Source organism: Hippocampus comes, unplaced genomic scaffold, assembly GCF_001891065.2.
Source record: "Hippocampus comes isolate QL1 unplaced genomic scaffold, H_comes_QL1_v1.1 scaffold25, whole genome shotgun sequence".
NCBI lineage: Eukaryota > Metazoa > Chordata > Actinopteri > Syngnathiformes > Syngnathidae > Hippocampus > Hippocampus comes.
In genome coordinates this window covers 1157808-1175140 of record NW_017804844.1, presented here as the reverse complement: position 1 = coordinate 1175140, position 17333 = coordinate 1157808, and the positions used below count along the sequence as shown (strand labels likewise).

The window sequence follows — 17333 nt, the reverse complement described above, 5'->3', positions numbered from 1 at the left end:
AGTAGAATATCAATGAATAAACATATGCAAAATGAAACAACTCTTATCACATGAAAAGATCGATTGTGAATATGGAATTTAAAAGCCGAATGCTGTTTTGTGATTAAGTTAAAGAAAAAATGTTACTGGTGTGTAAAGCACAAAATGATTTGTCTTTGTAAAGTTTGGAAATGATCTTGGGTTTCACTTTTCTAAATGACAAAAACCTGAAATGTGAACAGGGGGGTGTAGACTTCTACGATCCACAATATATAATCTGAGATTATGATTGCAGCCTCGGCGTTGCCACACATGCTCGCTTCTCTAATGACGGGATGCGTCCCCACACTTGGCCCGCTTTTTGCACAGTCCGCACCACAAATGTTTGCAGTGGGAAAAAAAAGGAGGTCCAATCCAAGAACATTTGATTGAATGCTCGAATGTCGAATATTTTCACTTGTCATCGTGGTCGCGTATTTAGGGCATAATATGAGATGGATTGTTCGTCTGAGCAGGAAGGCCTCAAAGATTTTTTTTTTCTATGCCGATGTATGAAAAAGCAAACCTCACATGCAAAGTCCAGCAGGGGGTCCATCTTACTTTCCTAAAAGGTAAACATACGCTAAGAAGAAAGCACCGTGACAATATGGTGAGGAGGAGGAGAGCAGACGACGTCCTTTTCAGCAAGCATCTGCCGGACTTCCCGTTTTATGGCCTCGTCCTCATTGTAGCGAGCGCATCTGCTGCCTGAGCGGGTTCAAAGATGTCAGATGTTTAATGTTGCTCCCCCACCCTACCCACACGTGCGTACTCTTTGTCATATAAATCATTAAACAGCTAATCTGGCTATTTTCCGCATCGGAGTATAAGGCGCACCTTCAATGAATGGCCTGTTTTAAATCTGTTTTCATATATAGGGCGCACTGCAGTACAAGACGCATAGAATAGAAGCGACAATACTGGCTGTGGTTGCGTTTGCATCCACTAGATGGAGCTACGCTAAAGGGAATACAATACAGCTTGATTGATATCGAGTTTTCACAACCACTGCAGCTGTAACAAAGCGCTTGACAAATCATTTTAAATACAAGAAATTAGAATATTGATTCATATAGAAGGCGCATTGGATTATAAGGAAATGGAATGCTTTTAAGTGCGCCTTATAGTGCGGAAAATACGGTAAGTCTGTACTGCTGCATATGTTCAATTAAAATTGCTGAGTCATGTTACTCTAATATTAATAACACTATCACATGATGCGCATCTTGAAGGGCATGCATGTAGAATTCTGAATTAAAGGTGAATGTCTGTGATTGTGTAAGTATAAAGAGACGCAAAGTTTGGTAATAGGAAATATTTTTATTACTAAAAAGTATAGTGAAGGAGATCTGTGGGCAGCGACTAGTGAAGTCTTCATTGGAATCACGAGATTGGACCAAACCATCTAATTGTGAACGGGTGGGCGGGGGGGGGGGGACCAAAGAATCATAATTAGGGTCGTCTATGTACACGAGGAGGAGGCGAAGAAGTGGCAAAGTGGTCGGCTGTCACGGGAGGAGGCACTTGAGGAGCCTCAAACACACCACAGTGCTTCAAACAAAACAACAACAAACAAAAACATGATTCTTCCGAACTCGCCATTTGTACACGGAACGTTTGAAAGCATGCACGTCGACGTCCACTATTTACACCCGTCTCACGCCGCTTAACTTAAAGCATCAATGTGGACGTTTACAATGACTGGGCCGCTTTTAAAAAAAAAACAAACAAAAAAAGAAGAAAGAAAGAAAGAAAAAGGTAAGCTAGCGTGTGGTATTTACAGCGAAAGACCCCCATTTGAGCGAAGGAAGCCCACCAGAAGTGGTTTGGTGCGGTCAGATCTTCTCCTGGATGAAGGCGTGCTGCAGGGCCTGGTTGATGCTGATGCGCTTGGCCGGGTCCAGCATGAGGGTGGCGTCCAGCAGGTCTTTCAGCTGCATCACCTTCTTGCGCTGCTCCTCTGGCAGACGCTGGCCGCCGATCATGTCGCCCAGCAGGTCTTTGGTGGGGTTGATGGTGCTCATCACCGTCACCTTCTCCTGGAAACGCAACGCGCGCAAAGCGAAACGTCAACGAGGCCCGCGTTTCTTTACGGCCGTGCGAGTTGGCGTTATTTTCGCCGCAGCCATTTTGTTTCGTGAGCTCTCGCTGCCATTTGTGCGACGGCGGAGGCCCGCGTGGGGCCACCTCACCCTTTCCGTGACTTTGTCCACTTCGATGTAGAGGAAGTTGAGGTTCTGGTCGAAGTGTTGGTCTTTGAACAAGCCCTTGCGGATCATCTGAGGAAACAGCGGCAACGCCGTTGCGTCATCCGGCGTCTTGCGTGTGTGTCAATGATGATGATGATGCAACGCCAGGGGCGCTTGCGTGTCCATCCTACCTTGTTGGGCATTTTGCCTTTGACGTCCATGGCCAGTTTGATCATATGGTTGTTGGAGGAGCCCGGGAAGAGGATCTTGCCCGTGTAGAGCTCGTAAAGCGTGCAGCCTACCGACCACATGTCGATGCCGTAGTCGTACGGCTTGCCAATGACTGACAGGCGGTGAAGAACAAGTACAAACTAATGCTTTATCTGGCTTTTTAAATTTTTTTTGAAAGAGGTCGAAAGTGAACTCACTGATCTCCGGCGCTCGGTAGAACCTGCTAACCAGGTACGGCGTGATGTCGTTGTCGGCCACGTGCGACGCCGAGCCGAAGTCGCACAGTTTCAAGATGGTCTTGGACTCGTTCACCTGAGGACAAAAAAAATAAATAAAACACACACAAAGTCAAATAAGAGAGTTTTGAGAGAAGCAAAGCACTCAAAAGACAACACTCTATTCTGTGTGGGAAATTAAGGCAGCAATATATACATTTGTCTCGAACACGGGCATAAATTCTTTCTCCTCGGCGAGGAGTCAATCACCAGCTGTTGTTGAGCTCTCATGGGCTGTCAGTCAATTTTGGGCAGATGACGATGTTAGCATATTACAAGTGATGTCAAGTCTAAGTGGAGAGTCAATCATCAGAAAGGACTTTCGGGGCCGTTGGGTCGAGGCGTCACCGGCGTCTTACCAGGATGTTGTCGGGCTTGATGTCGGCGTGCAGGATGTTGCATCTCTTGAGCAGCTTCAAGGCCAAGAAGAGCTGTTGACTATACGAGCGCACGGCCTTGATGTGCAGCCCCACGTCCTTGCCGTACTTCTTGAGCACCTCGCGTAGGTTCATGCTGACACCGGGAGAGGGGAAAGAAAACAAAAAAAAAGTGTGAGAGGACGATGGAGGCCTTTTAAGGGAAGGGGAAGGAAGCAAGGCTCCTTGTTTTTTTTCTTCTCGGCGGCTACCTGAGCGGCTCAAAGACCAAGCACAGATGCTGCTTGTGGTAAAAGTGTCTGAAGAGACGCAGGCAGTGGAACTTGTCGTCGGGGTCGGCATCGTTGAGCTTCTTGAGGAACTCCAGCTCCTTCAAGCCCGTCTTCTGCCTGACGCACGCAAACCAAAATAACAGCGACAAAAATGAACATCGACACCACTTTTGAGGAGGCAATTTTCAAGACTTCTGGATTATCTCTCATTCACCAAACGTGACCTTGAGGCATGAGCTAAATACTTCACATTACGTATTTGTGTAAATGAAAATTTTAAGCACTACTAAGGCCTTCAAAATCAAATTTTAGAGTTCATCAGCCTTTAAAATGCAAACTCATCTTGCCAGCATCATAGGGATAAATTGTACCGGTACATGAAAAAATAATGACGTCATCAAATTCATTCTAGACAAAATAACTTTTAGGTATAAAACAAGTATTTTTTTTCCAATTTGAGGCCCCTTGTAGTCACACTGATAGGAACACAGCTGCCATACATGAGCTCGTTGTTGCGGATGATCTTGACCGCCACCTCCTGGCCGGCCCTGGCAGTGTCTCTGGCTCGGATCACGTTGCTGAACACACCCTGGCCCGTGTACCCGTAGACGTCGTAGCGCTTGTCCAGCGTCTCGCCGATGTTGACCCCTTGGGGAGCGGCCGGCGTAAACACACCGTGAGAGGACAGCAGATTGCGATGCGCCCAAAACGCGGATCGCACTTACTGTAGTAGCCCTCGGCGTCGGTCCAGTTGTCCCTGAGGTTGGGGTTCTCCTTGAAGTCTTTGCCCACTCCGCAGGCTCTCATCCGGGCACTCTGCACGCACACCAGGACAAGTTGACGACAGTCCGATAAAGAATACGATCGCACGTTTTCGTTCGGGTTGCAAAATTGGGGGAATTTTCTAAATTGGACATTTATCTCGACAATCAACAGGGACGATCTTCAATTTAAGACCAGTTTTGCTTACATCAAAGTCTGCCGCGAACATGTCGTCCGACTCGGTGAACATGTCGGGCGCCGACGGCTTCTTGGGGTTGGCCCCTGAGAGAGAGAGAGAGAGAGAGAGAGAGAGAGAGAGAGAGAGAGAGAGAGAGAGAGAGAGAGAATACGAGCGACAGGTGAGTGCGCGTGGCCGGTGGATTGGACTTGTCGCAGAATCACCGGGACTCAATGAATATCTGCGCCATGTGTTTTGCTCGACATACTCTGCAGAGATCAAAACATGCTTGCAAGGTGGCCGACACAACCAGGCTGGTTGGATAACAAGCCAGCAACTGAATGAACACACGACAGGGAGAGAGACACACACACACACATACACCATTAGATGCACCAGGCAGCAGATACTTGGCTGGCATCTGTCTAGAACAGAGCTTCTCAAACTGATGAAATAATGTGCAACAAGATACGTTGTGTGTGTTTGTTTTTTTTTTGGGGGGGGGACAGCCCATCGACCAGTGCGCAAATTCTACAAAACGAAACCAGTGACTTGCTCCTACTTTGGCTTCTGAGGCAATTCAAAGCTCTGATGTCAGTGTAACATGTCAGCGTCATCACATACAGTGATTCCTCGCCGCTTTGCGGCTTCAAGTTTTGCGGCTTCGGAGTTTCGCCTCTCGATGGCCTTTGAAACGGACTTGAGCGTGAGCAAAAGGCGCAAACATTACCGTCTTTCTCCTGGGCGATGAGGTTGTGCTTGGCCTTGATGCTGGCCTCAAAAGTGTTGAGGTTCTCGCGCTCGTACTCCTTGACATCGGCGGCGACGCGCTCCAGGATGTCGTCGGGCGACGGCGAGCGGCTGCGCGTGCTGCTCTGCGGGCTGCTGGGCTCCGAAACCATGTTGGTGTCCTCGCTTGCCGCCTTGTATTTCTGACACGCGACGGAGGCGACGTTAAGGCGGCTGACTTAAAAGTCGTGACAACCGACAGCGGCGCGTTCGGAGGACTGACTGACGGACAGACAGAAAGACAAACCTGCACGATGGCCATTCGTTGCTGTCGGCGCTGCTCAATCAAGGCCTCTTCATCGACCTCCTCGCCGTCAAAGTCATCCAACCTGCAAATAGAATACAAAGATTGCGGCAACTGAGCATTTCCATGATTGATTTCAACATTTTTGAAGTGGCGTGGAAGTACTTTTAACATCAAATGCGTCTTATTTCTTTTCAGATGACCACGGAGGGCAACAATACTGGTCCCTACTTTTGCAGCCGCTGGCTATTTTTGTGCTTGTGTTTGTTTGGTGGTGTGCCTTGTTTCATTTTCGGCTTGCCAAACCCAAACGTGGACATCACAACTGACACGAACACTCACATGTCTTCTTCTGAGGACTCCTGGTCAACCTTCATGCCCTCCGAGAGACTTCCCTTGAACTTGTCTTCGTCTCTGCTGCGCCGCCGCCGCCTGCCGCGGTCGCGCGACGTCGAGCGCCGGTACTGCCGCAGCCTCCCATATCGGTCTCGATCGCCGGATCTGATGACAGGGACATTTTTTTTTAATATAGATTATTTAAAGACACACCAAATTGCAGAAACATCTCCTTTGCTCGACTCCATCTTGATCATCATCACCTGTGCAACAGCGGAGAGCGGCTCCGTCGGCGAGGGGACGAGCGGGAGCGTCGGCGTGGCGACGGGGAACGGCGCCTGAGGGGCGAGCGACTCACCCGGCGGCGAGAGGACGCCGGCGGACTTTTGTCTCGCGAGCGGTCTCGACCCGACCCGGCTTCCACTCGAAGCCGTTTCCTGTGCGGGGTTCACAGAGAGACACTTAAAAACCACAGTTCACATGTAGATTAATTTTCAAGCAAATCAGAGAATGCTATTTATACACCTTCCAGCATAAATACAGTGACAAACTGATCATGTGGGTGACGCTAAGTGTCAACCCCTGGCCAGAAAAAGCCAAAAGGCAACTCTCAGCTTTTCCACGCACCTGACTGGCGACTCCTGCCTCTCCGCTTCTCTCCTCCGGACATCCGGCGAGCGCACCCGCCTGGGCGGCAGTGGCGACCTGGCTCTGGTGCGTTCGGCGGCGCCTGCCGAGGCGTGGCGCGCGTCTCTTAGACGAGGCGAGTTGCTGCGCTTCCGGACGGGGCTGTGCTGCGGCCGTCGGTGCGGCGATCGGTTCTCCTTGCCAGATGACGCATCCTTGGACGGCGACTTGGTCGGTCTTTTGTCTCGCTCGGCATCAGGGCGAGCGAGCCGCTCACGGCCGGGCGACCGGGATCGCGGCCGCGCTTTTTCCTGCGTGTGCCGCTCGTCCCGCTGTGGCGAGGGCCGCTGTTTCTCAGCGCGGGCGCTTTTCTGCTCTGTGGGGGACTTCCTGCTCTTCCCCTTGGACCTGTCGGTGCTGTCTGAATGTTTCCTCTCCTTTGAGGCGCTTCTGGCGCGGCCTCTGTCCTTAACACTAGCATCTTTGCCGCTTTTGCTCACCTTGTCTTGCCTGGAATCCTTGGCGGGCCGCTCCGTGTTCTTGCTGGGGCTGTGGCGCTTGGAAGCGGTCCTGCTGCCCTCTGTGGAGTCCCGTCTGGATTTAGCAGCGACCCCTGCGCGGGGGGATATGCCCTTCCCTGAGGTGCCCCGCTGGCGCTGCTCTCCATTCCTGACGCGGGCTTCGCCGGCGTCCTCTTCCGAGCCTGAGTTGTAACCCTGCAGGATGAGGCCCATGCCCGACTGAACTTTGCCCTCCATCAGCTGACTGTCCAGCTCGGCTTTGATCATGGCCCTCTGCTTCTCCAGGTCCTCCAGCAGCGCCCGGTCATCCAGGCCGGGGTTACCCGAGGAGGGGGAGCTTTCGCTTTTCTTGTGGCCGGAAGCGACAAAGATGGTGGCAGCTGCGGGGGCAGCGGAGGGCGCCTCGCCCTCCTTGTTGCGCTTGTGTTTCCTATGTTTGTGGCGATGCTTGCGCTTGCGCTCCTTGTCCTCCTCCGTGGCGTGCTTGTGTTTCTTGTGTTTGCTGCGATGCTTGTGTTTTTTCCTCTTGTGTTTTCCACCACCGCTGCTGTGCTGCTTGCCGGCCTCCTCGGGCTTCTCGCCGTTGGTCTCAGCCTCCTCCTAGGAGAGAGAACACGATGCAAAGTTAAGATCTGAACAATAAATAAATAAATAAATCGCTGTGACCACAGTGAAATTGTAAGACAATGTATTGTATTGTTTGACAATGGTGCACAACATTCACTACCTCTTCTTCCTCCTCTTCCTCTGACACGTCTCCACTGTCCTCATTGCCACTTCTCTCGTGGCTTTCCATTTCCTGTTTCCTGGTCGTCAAACCACAAAACAATGACACCATGAATGAAAAAATGTTCCGACATTAAATCACCACATTTTGCATCACAAAATCACTTCAACCATTCCTGACAAAATAGAAGCATGACTATAGATTGAGCTTTTGCTTGAAAATAGCTTTTATAGTATTATACAGTAGACGGAGACCAATACAATTTCAGGAAGAATTATCTGCTGATGACCAATTCTTCCCTCACACAAACAAACACACGTAACCATTGGCAACCAAAAAAAGGCTCGTTTTCTTCAGCCCAATACTCCATAACCTTTGCTATATGAGGATTGACCTCGCACTATTTAGATCTTCTCCCATGACCAAAACAAAACACATTAGCTTTTAGTGAAACGGAAGAATGGTTCTTTTCCTTGCTCACTGACAGTAAGTGACGAACATATTGAACTTGAGGGTTTCAAGATGGTTTTCCCACGTTAGCTCCTAAATGCTAAGCGTGCTTAGCAAAGTTTGGCAACATCGCCGGGTACATTCATCGACAAAACCAGATTTGGACAATTCAAACTCATTTCGCGCAATCCACACACATGCCGCGAGTGAGTAGATGCAACACCGGGGGTGATTTAAACCAACGTCTGCTTGACGTTTAGCCAAACTTCATGCTAACGCGGCTAAGCTAAGAACATTAGCGAGTCTTGTCAGCAGTGTTATCCAAACAACACGACTGACGTTCCGCTGTTTAACCTCCCAGATCACTCAGTTTCGAATCAGAAATATGCCCCCGTCTCATAAAAAGTTATAAATATGAACGGACAATGTGAAAGTAAAAGCCTTACACGTGCTCGTTGAAATTATTCATTCTTCTCGACGCGATTTCCATCTCGACGTCGGCCATTTTCCACAACCAAAGGGTTTCTTCTTCTTTCTCGAGATTAGACAGCAAGGCGACTACAGGCGCCCCCTGGTGGAGAAGCGGTACACTACTATTTGCACCACGCGGAATGGTTATGCTTCGCTCTTTCGCCACCAGGATGTGCTAAATACACGAAAGACCAAGTCATAAATTGATCGCTTGACCTGAGACCAATCGCCTCTGGTTTTATATGTGTTATATTTTTTTAACTGCAAACCAGTTTTGTTCCTTATTAAAATGGTCAGTGAGTGAGTGAGGGTCATGTTCAAACTAGAGAAATAGAAATAAAAACACATCAAGTCAAATATAATTTCCATGTTTATTAAAAACAATACAAACATTTGGAGTCAAGTTAAAAAAGAGCTGAGCAAGGGAGTGACCCCACTCGTTGGCTAGGTGGGCTGATGAGGGAGGCCCACCCCATCCAGCGTGGGGCCAGGACACCCCTGGATGTGTTTTTCCCCTTTTTTTCCTACACAAAGCGTAACATATGGACATTTTTTTATAGATTTGCGTGTTTATATATATATATATATATATATATATATATATAAACACAGTTAATTGTGGCAACAAAATGAAATGAGATTGCAATCTAGACTTTTCCCATCACTGGACATTTTTAATATAAATGATCTTGACTTTTCCCATTACTGGACATTTTTAATATAATGTTCTGGATTTTTCCCGTTACTGGATATTTTTAATATAAATGTTCTGTTCTTTTTCACGTTTATTTATTTTTTGTTCTTCATTATTCACAATGGAAAATTGGCAGTGTGTCTTCTCTTTACTGAAAACGTATAAGGCACATACCTCAATGCAATTTCCTCCTTTGAAGGGAATCAGTTTTTTTTCCATTATTCATTACAAACAAAAGAAAAACATCAATGACCTGCTACCAAAAAAAAAGTACCCAAAACAAGGATTGTACCTCATTGCTTTGACGCTAAACTACTTTTGATATTGTGCACGCATACAATTGAAAAATGAAAAATAAAAGGCAAGGCAGCAATAAGACTTAACACTGGCGACGACGTCTCTGTAATACTTGACGGCGGTACACATTCAGCATTTAAGAGCTCTCGAGAAGACAATATCATACAAAATCAAACACATCACTGTACAGCATTTAAAAAAAAAAATAATGTGCTGTTGGACCAGCGTCAGCGTCCTTTAAGACAAAAGTTACGTATGTGGGTAAGCACCTGAAAAAGGAGAATATAAAAACACTGTTACATTATATACACTGGTGTACCGCACCAGACAAATTCAATCATAATACTTGATTGTTTTAGCCTAGTTTTCTGATGCCATTTTTTTTTCTCCTCTCTACTTCTGCGTAAAAACATCACCTGGTAAAAACACTGACAGGAAATCTTGGCCGGGAAACTTTTTCTCTCTCTTTTTCCCCCCATCAGGGGCTACGAAAAAGCCTTCCTGAATTTGTCAAAACATGACGCAACCAGCGAATAAATATTTGAAAATCCAGCCACTGAAGCTAGTTTCACCAATCAATTTGAAATTTGGTCGAAACGTTGATCGTGAGTAGACGCCCCCCCCCCAACCCCCAAAACCCCCCTGGGGAAGACGCAGGTCGTCTGCAATTTTGGTTTGGATCAAAGCTGCCATTTCGGGGTCATTTTGGCTATTTACAGTACAGCCCTCAAAGCCAGTTGAACTTTGCAAGGTGAAATTTGGTTGGTCCATCTATCATGACAAAAAAAGTCAAGGCCCAAAAAGAAGCCATGCCCAAAAATCATCAATCATCAAGTATGTCATTTTGGTTTGAATAAAAGCATCCATTTTAGAGTCATTTTGGCTCTTTCCAGGGGACTTTCAAAGAAAATGCAGCCACTGAACCCAGTTTAACTTAAGTACAAAGTAGACATGTTGATAATCAGTCAACCCACCAAAAAAAAAAAAAAGTCTCAAAAAGCCATGCCTCAAAAGACACAGGAAAGCTTTTTTGTTTTGGTGTGAATTGAATCTGCTATTCGAGGGTCACTTTGCTATTTTGGCTATTTCCAAAGGGCCTAAAAATAATTTTAAAAAATCAGCCCCCGGAGCCAGTTTCACTTTGCAACAAGAAAGTTGGTGGGCAGTTCTATCATGAGTACACCTTTAATAAAGTCTCAACAACCCAAGCCTGAAAAGACACAGTAAGTCTGGCATTTTGGTTTGGCGATGACTGGGTGGATCAGGAATTAGTGGCTTATAACAGCAAAGGTTTCCGCTTGAATACATGCGTTATTCGGCTTCACGTGTTTTTTTTTTTCTTGCCGACGGTGTGTACAGCAAAAACAGTGACAATACGCAAGAATACTGTTGAAGAAGTGAAGTCACATTGTCATCCAAAGACAGGGCTGGGAAAACAGCCTTCATTCCCAAAAATTGGAAAAGAACCATTCTTAATTTATACCTCATTTTCGTTCCATTTATTTGCCTTCACATACACCATTTTTTTTTCCTAAGAGGAGAAAGTCAAGAAGAGAGGGGGGGGACTACTGGATAATGGCGAGGAACTTGCTCTCTTCTGCGAGGCTGCTGAGTAGGGAGCTCATGTCACCGATGGCCATGTTGTTGACGCCGGGGGCCACCACGGCCGGGAATGTGGCCGACGCACGAGGGGTGGTCAGCCGCGACGAGGTCCTGGACAGACCCTGGAAAATGGAAGGGCTCAACGGACCCGATACCAGGCTGCCTTGGTCGAAACCATCCTCCATCATGGCGCCAAAGTCCAGAGGGACGCCGTCGTCCAACGTCGCCGTGGGCACAATCCCGCCGTCTACTGTCCCACCCTCTACGGTACTGGTCACTTGGTCAGAGGCGGGAGACAGGAGGGAGATGGAGTCGCCCGGACCGCTGCCGCCATCTAAGGAGTCCAGCAAGTAGTGGTCTTCTACGGTGGAGAATGAGGCTACCTTGGGATCTGTTTGCTGGAAGGAAATGGGATCATCGAAGCGTTGTTGGAAGTATCCATGTTCTGGAGCCTCCAGTTTCAGGGAACAGAGGCTCCCACCATTGTGTTGTTGCTCCGGGATTTCAGTGCAGCTTCTGGGTAGAAGGTGGTTTCTCATCAAGTTCCGGTAAGTGTTGACGGGCGGGCGTGGGCCTTGCTGAGTGGGATGATGGACTTTATCTTGGGAGTAGCTTTGGAGATTGTCTATGGAGGGCCGAGTTATGGTGTGGCTGGAGAATCTGCTGTTGAGGTTCTGCTGGAAGTGGTTTTGCATTCTGGAAGCTTGGTATGGAAGAGGTCCGTCAGAGGCCTTGGGGAAGGGAGGTCGGGGCAAGCCATTGAGGGTGGTTCCTCTCGTCTCCATGCACGAGTTGGGGGCTGTCTCAAGCTTCACCGCCGCAGGGCCTTGCGCCTGGTCGGCCTGGGAGCAACTGTTGTGGAAACCCAGCAGCGCATTGTGATGCACCACCATGTTTCCGAACCTGCCGAAAGGCTCCGATGAGGCCTGCCCGCCGGACCACCTTGCGCAGTTGCGATCTCTCTGTGGAGAGCGGTCGGCGCTGCCAGAGCTCACTTCGTTCCACTGTATGGGAAGCAAGTTGGGGCTCCTTCTTGGGACCATCTGCTGCTGTTGGAGGCAGTGGTTGGCCTGGAAGTTCACCCCCTCCTTTCCCTCCATCGAGCGTTGCAAGCTCTCTCTTTCGCCGGAGATGATTTGGTCCTCGATGTGCACGTATGGTCCACCGTCTGCCTGGACTTGGGAACGGAGATACTGCACCATGTCATCTGGAAGTATATCTTCATCCCCGAGTAGAGAGTACGGCTCCCCGTCACCCTCCATGGCCAGAGCTTCCAAAGCGGCGTGCTCCGCGATGCTTGGGGTGTACGCGGGCTGCTGCAAGCCCCTCTGTAGGTTACCCTCGGAGCGGGTGTAATTCTGCAAGCTCAGAGTGCGCACGTCCAGGGGCGGCGACTGCTGCTGGGATAGAGGCGGAAGAGGGTGGAGGTTGCTCAGGCTGTTGAAGCGCTGCACGGGGGGCAGAACGCAAACGCCGGAAGGCTTCGTCCGCACCGGGTCGCTGGCCCTCCGGTTGCCTGCCGCAGGTCCCTCGCCCAGGTAGAAGACCCTCCTCCTGCAGGCCGAATGTCCCACAAAGCCATTGCTGGTCTCAGAGCAGCGGTGCGGACCGACGAGGGGCGGCAAAGGCTGGTTGGTGCCGCTTTCGTCCATCATGGCCATGCGGGCCTTGAGGCTCATGCGCTCCATGTTGGGTAGTGGCGTGGGCGGCGGGCCACCGGTGGCCGCGGCGTACTTGGCCTTCAGGTGGTAGTGCTGAGCGGGGGTTAAAGTGAGCATCCCTCGGGAGCCCCCTAGGTCACCGTTACCCCCCGTCCCCCCACAGACACCGCCTGAAAGTGCGCCACTGTTTGCCGCCACCCCGCCGCCGTAGTGGCTGGCTTCGCTGGAGCGGCGGGAGGCGTCGGTGGAGATGGGGTCATACGAGTCGGTGGAGCTGAGGTTGTGGCGGCGGCGGTGGTGGAGGGCGGCCGCAACGCCGTCGCTCTGTGATGTCTGGCTAGAGCGGCGGCTGGGGAAGCATGGCGAGATGCCTGAGGAACGCCGGCTGCTGCTCAGGTAGGCCGAGCTGGCGGCGCTCCCGCTGCTGTCGCGCCGGTCCCGCAGCAAGTTGAGCACCGTTAACTCGGTCGTGCCGCCCAGCTCGGGGGGAGCTGGGGGCTGAGGAGCGGCCGACACCCACTGTTTGCCCAGACAGCATCCTGAGGGGGCACACACACAGCTATGGACTTTACAACACTCGCTAATTAGCAATGTTAACCCACCAGAGGCCTGAAAGGACTCACCCTTGGCCTGGATGCCGGTGAGCACGGACCCCTTGGGGGGCGGCGGGGGAGTCAGGGGCCCCGGGCCAGGCATCGGCCCGTTCACCTGCTTCAGCCTCTCCCTCTTCAAGTGCTCCAGCCAGCGCAGGGGGCGGCCCACACCACGTCTCGCCCGCAAGGTCAGCGCAGCCGCCGTCGCCGTAGAGACGGTGGAGTCCATGACGGGCGCCGGCCCGTCCCGCTGACCAGCCTCCGCCTCGTCCTCCTCCTCGTCCGGCCCCTCCACTGGCGAGCGTCCGGCGCTCACAGTAAGCTGGACTCCACCGCTGGGATAGATGCTGACGGGGGACTGGTCACTGCTGCATGTAGACTGACCGCCAGGGCTTGGCTGAGACGTCTGGGGGGCGGGACATACCAAAGACTGACTTACTTGTGTGGCAACATCTCTTTTTGCGGCTTTAACGATGGAAGACATGGATTAGTTCTTATGGAAGTGGCAAAACTAAAAGATCCAGCCGGTGTTCCACCTGGAACCTTTCACAGTCCCTTAAGCATTTTCATGTTATGGACTCGATTTTGTTCCATTGATTCCGCCTGATTTGGAGGGAGCGGTTGGATGCACCCTGGACTGGATACTCGGCAATGGCAGGACATGTATAGACAAATAACTATCGACACTCATATTCACACCTATGCACATTTTAAAACGCTTCAGTCAATATAACGTGCGGGAGGAAGCCGGAGAACGTGCAAGCACAAACAGACGTGTCATCCCGTTCACGTTTATTGGGCGACAAATACGTCCGCCATCCACACCTTGGCACTGTTGTGCAGAGCGGAATGCAGCAAACCACAGGGCGAGCAACCTTCTTCACGAGCTTCAGTGAAGGCAAGGCCAACATGAATGAAAACGTCACATTTGTGATGAGATGAGTCACGAGACTGTGAAAGAAGAGGATGCCTGTCTCACCTGATTACCCACTGTCCTTAGAAGACAACAAGCGCAATGCCAAGCATCGGATAGAAGAGAACATGCACTTGTTAGAAGACTTTTAGGGCTTATTCGGGTTCCCCCCCGGTGCGGTTCGTGTTCTTTTTGCATATTTGTACTTGGCAAAAGGCCAGCAGGTTTTGGATGCTGCCACCTGACAACTGAACCACAGCAAGGGGGAAACCAACTGGAGTTGCATTAAAAGCGACGACTATGTCAATGCCTGAGTTCGAGTCTCACCATGGGCTTCTCCGTCTTGATGGACTTGACCTGCAGACAGTCGTCCTGCTTAGAGGTAACGTGGTTGCTATACTCCCTTTGGTCCGCGTAGCCTCCCAGGCCCAGCTGCCCTGGCGAGTGTCCCTGGCCGTTGGCGCCCGGCTCGCGGGGCTGCGCGGGGGGCCGCGGGTAGTCGCCGCGCTGCTTCTTGGTGACGTGCGCTTCGGGCCCGTGCACCGTCTTCACGTGCTTGCGCAGGGAGCTGGGGTCCGTGTAGCGCTTGGTGCAGCCGGGGATCTTGCACACATAGGGTTTCTGCCAATAAATAAAACCAGAATACAACGTATTCAAACGTGCTCCACTGTGAGACAAAGCGAGATGTGCGCGGTCGGGGACGGTGGACCGGCTGCATGAGGCGCACGCTGAACTGCGATATAAGAGAAGGAACACGAAGGCGATGCTCACTCAGCGTACCTCGTTTGAGTGCGTGCGGTTTTGATGCTTGGCTCGGTCCGAGGCGTTGGAGAAGGCCTTGTTGCAGCCTTCGTGCTCGCACACGTACGGCTTCTCGCCCGTGTGCGAGCGCAAGTGAGTCTTGAGATTCTCCAGACGGGAATAAGCCTTGGCGCAGCCCTCAAACTGGAATGGAAGCCAGACCGCATCCATCTTACACTTTCTTTCGGTGTCAAGGAAACACGTCACAAGGAGTCAGTCAGTTGAGCGTTACCGTGCACTTGTGAGGCTTTTCGCCGGTGTGTCGCCGCATGTGGACCACCAGCATGTACTGGGCCTTGAAGGGCTTCTGCTCCCTGGAGCATTCCTCCCAGCGACACACAAACTCCTTCTTCTCGCCGTGGATGTGGTCGTTGTTGATGTGCTGCAAACACAGACGAACATGTTTCAGCCGAGGGAAGGTTTTCATCTCGAAATTTGTTTTTTTTGTGTTTTGTTTTGTTTTTTTTTTTGCTGTAAGTCTGCGCAAGTTTAGTGGGAACAAGTGTTGATGAGTGGAGGAGCATCATGGGAATTACACAACAGCGTTCACAGATTTTGGAACTCTGCATACACAAGGCGAACTGTCCATCTTGGTGATAAAAAAAAAAAAAAAAGTGCTTTTAAATGCATCTTATGGTGGTGACAAAACCGCAAGTGTTGACCTCAGCAGTCAATCCGAGTGGCCTGAAGACAAAAAACAAGCGCTTCTTGGAGTTGGCAGGGTCACATCCGGACTGGGGAGGCCGCTATCCCTTGACAATGGTATCTTTGACCCGCCCCCCCTTGGCCCAACTCTGACCCACCAAGCCTCCGACTTTGGCAACAGTGGTAGAACAACTGGGCTCATTGGAAAGTGGCCCCCCCATTACTCTCACTTGGCACTTTTTTCATTTTAAAGTGACAAAACAAGACTAATCCTGTGGAAAATGATTGTGTGGTCGATGAGCGTTAGTGAAGTCCCCCCCAGCCCCCACATCCTCGCCTCCTGAGATTGATCTCCTCGGTCGGAGGGCCTTTAGCCGCCGCTTTGCGAGGGAATCCCTGCAGCGAGCGATGGTTCTGTCTGCCTGGCCGCTCGATATCCTCCCGAGAGCGATGGACGGGACGGCGCGTCGGAGTGGCGGACGGATCCGCGCCGGCGCGGGTTTGTACAAATGAACGAGGCGCTTGACGGATGTGATGCATGAGCCGGCCGACTGACAGCGAGAGGGGAAAGCTAATGGCAATTCTTATTGGATCAATAATCTCCATGCTGAGGAGAGCCGGCTACATCGACAAACAGGTGCTGATAGCGGCGGCGCGGTGCTTATTCATCTTCCCGCTGCCAGCTTATCGGACCACGACTGTAAAAACGCCACCAAGATGGATTTAGGAGGGGAGGCGGCTGACAGGGAGCGCATACGGGAGGGGATGCCGAGGTCGCGTGTGCACATGCAGCCGCTGCTTTCACCAACGTTCATTGAGCCAGGGCAACACAGGCGAAACGCCGCACGTCACAGACTCCCGCCCCACAAATTTTTGATAATTACCTTTATGGTGGCACCTTGACTTTCGAGTTGAATTGGGTCCAAGGCCATGCTGAATACCAACGAGCTTCAAGCTGTTTCATGCCTCCACTGGAAGTTTCCCATAAAACTAAACGTGGAACAATGGCAATTTCTCATTGTGTATTTAACCAAACCAAAGGACTTTGTCTTAAAAAGTCGAATGCTAACAGGCTAACAAAACTAGCATTAAAGTCGCTAAACCATACAATAAACTTCTAAACAGCTAATATTTGAACTCAGCAATGCAGCAACACATGTAGAAAGGCAAAATAACAATACTCTTTGGGCATATATTCTTTCTCCTCTGCGACGAATAGCCTACCAGTACATCTTAGTTGCGACACTTATGTTGCAACATCAAATCTTTGTGGTTTAAAGACGGTGGCGACACAATACTTTTACATTCGGCAGCACAATGAAGCACCTCCACTCACTTCTACGTAGTTCCTTGACAACAAGATGCCACGAGATGACGCCAAAGCACTGCTTTCATTTTACACAAGGCTTTGATTTGTGATGAGCGAATCGCAAATGTGGGTGAACACGGTACAAGCTTCATACTGTACAACAACTTTGTCTGTCGGTCATGCGACTGACGTGATTGTGCGGGCTCACCGTACACCAGCTGGGGAATAAAACGGCCCAATGGATGAAATAGCGGGCTGCACAAACCGTAACCGATTCCCGCATCCTGAATGAAGTCTCGGCGGGACACGGCCCTTCATGCATGAAAATGTTTACACGGCAACCCCCCCCCC

At 50.5% G+C, this 17333-nt stretch overlaps 2 protein-coding genes across 9 annotated transcripts in view; both read right to left on the bottom strand.

Annotated features, from left to right (window-relative positions):
* Positions 1–158: 158 nt before the first annotated feature.
* Positions 159–8530, bottom strand: prpf4bb (pre-mRNA processing factor 4Bb). 5 transcript variants are annotated; one of them, XM_019875089.1, is made up of 17 exons: positions 8443–8530; positions 7547–7625; positions 6299–7419; positions 5935–6108; positions 5678–5836; positions 5339–5420; positions 5033–5234; positions 4333–4406; positions 4088–4178; positions 3863–4010; positions 3342–3479; positions 3073–3226; positions 2636–2750; positions 2399–2550; positions 2211–2297; positions 1835–2057; positions 159–726 (listed from the first exon to the last, which is right to left on the bottom strand). In XM_019875089.1, the coding sequence occupies exons 1-16, from the start codon at positions 8499–8501 to the stop codon at positions 1854–1856; spliced, it is 3039 nt and encodes a 1012-aa protein (XP_019730648.1). In that variant the 5' UTR covers positions 8502–8530; the 3' UTR covers positions 159–726; positions 1835–1853. The 5 variants fall into 5 exon arrangements, 4 of the variants coding, with proteins under 4 accessions (XP_019730648.1, XP_019730630.1, XP_019730638.1 ...); XR_002168841.1 differs by lacking the exon at positions 159–726 and adding an exon at positions 1319–1569 and having other exon boundaries at positions 1800–2057; XM_019875071.1 differs by lacking the exon at positions 159–726 and adding an exon at positions 1319–1569.
* A 2264-nt stretch (positions 8531–10794) lies between these two features.
* Positions 10795–17333, bottom strand: part of gli3 (GLI family zinc finger 3) — an 83810-nt gene continuing 77271 nt past the window's right edge. For all 4 annotated transcript variants that reach the window (XM_019875000.1, XM_019874990.1, XM_019875008.1 and 1 more), the window contains 5 exons: positions 15261–15410; positions 15008–15172; positions 14555–14848; positions 13345–13720; positions 10795–13260 (listed from right to left, as the gene is read on the bottom strand). In XM_019875000.1, coding sequence (XP_019730559.1) covers positions 11024–13260; positions 13345–13720; positions 14555–14848; positions 15008–15172; positions 15261–15410 — 3222 coding nt within the window. In that variant the 3' untranslated portion in view covers positions 10795–11023. The remainder of the gene's footprint in view (positions 13261–13344; positions 13721–14554; positions 14849–15007; positions 15173–15260; positions 15411–17333) is intronic.

What these genes read in the sequence shown, in the direction of transcription:
- prpf4bb (XM_019875089.1), bottom strand. Translation starts at nt 8,501, where the DNA reads ATGGCCGACGTCGAGATGGAAATCGCGTCGAGAAGAATGAATAATTTC. An exon ending in AGGAAGAGGAGGAAGAAGAG is followed by an intron (nt 7,420 to 7,546) that starts GTAGTGAATGTT and finishes TCTCTCTCCTAG; the next exon opens with GAGGAGGCTGAGACCAACGG. An exon ending in TGTTCGCGGCAGACTTTGAT is followed by an intron (nt 4,179 to 4,332) that starts GTAAGCAAAACT and finishes GTGTGCGTGCAG; the next exon opens with AGTGCCCGGATGAGAGCCTG.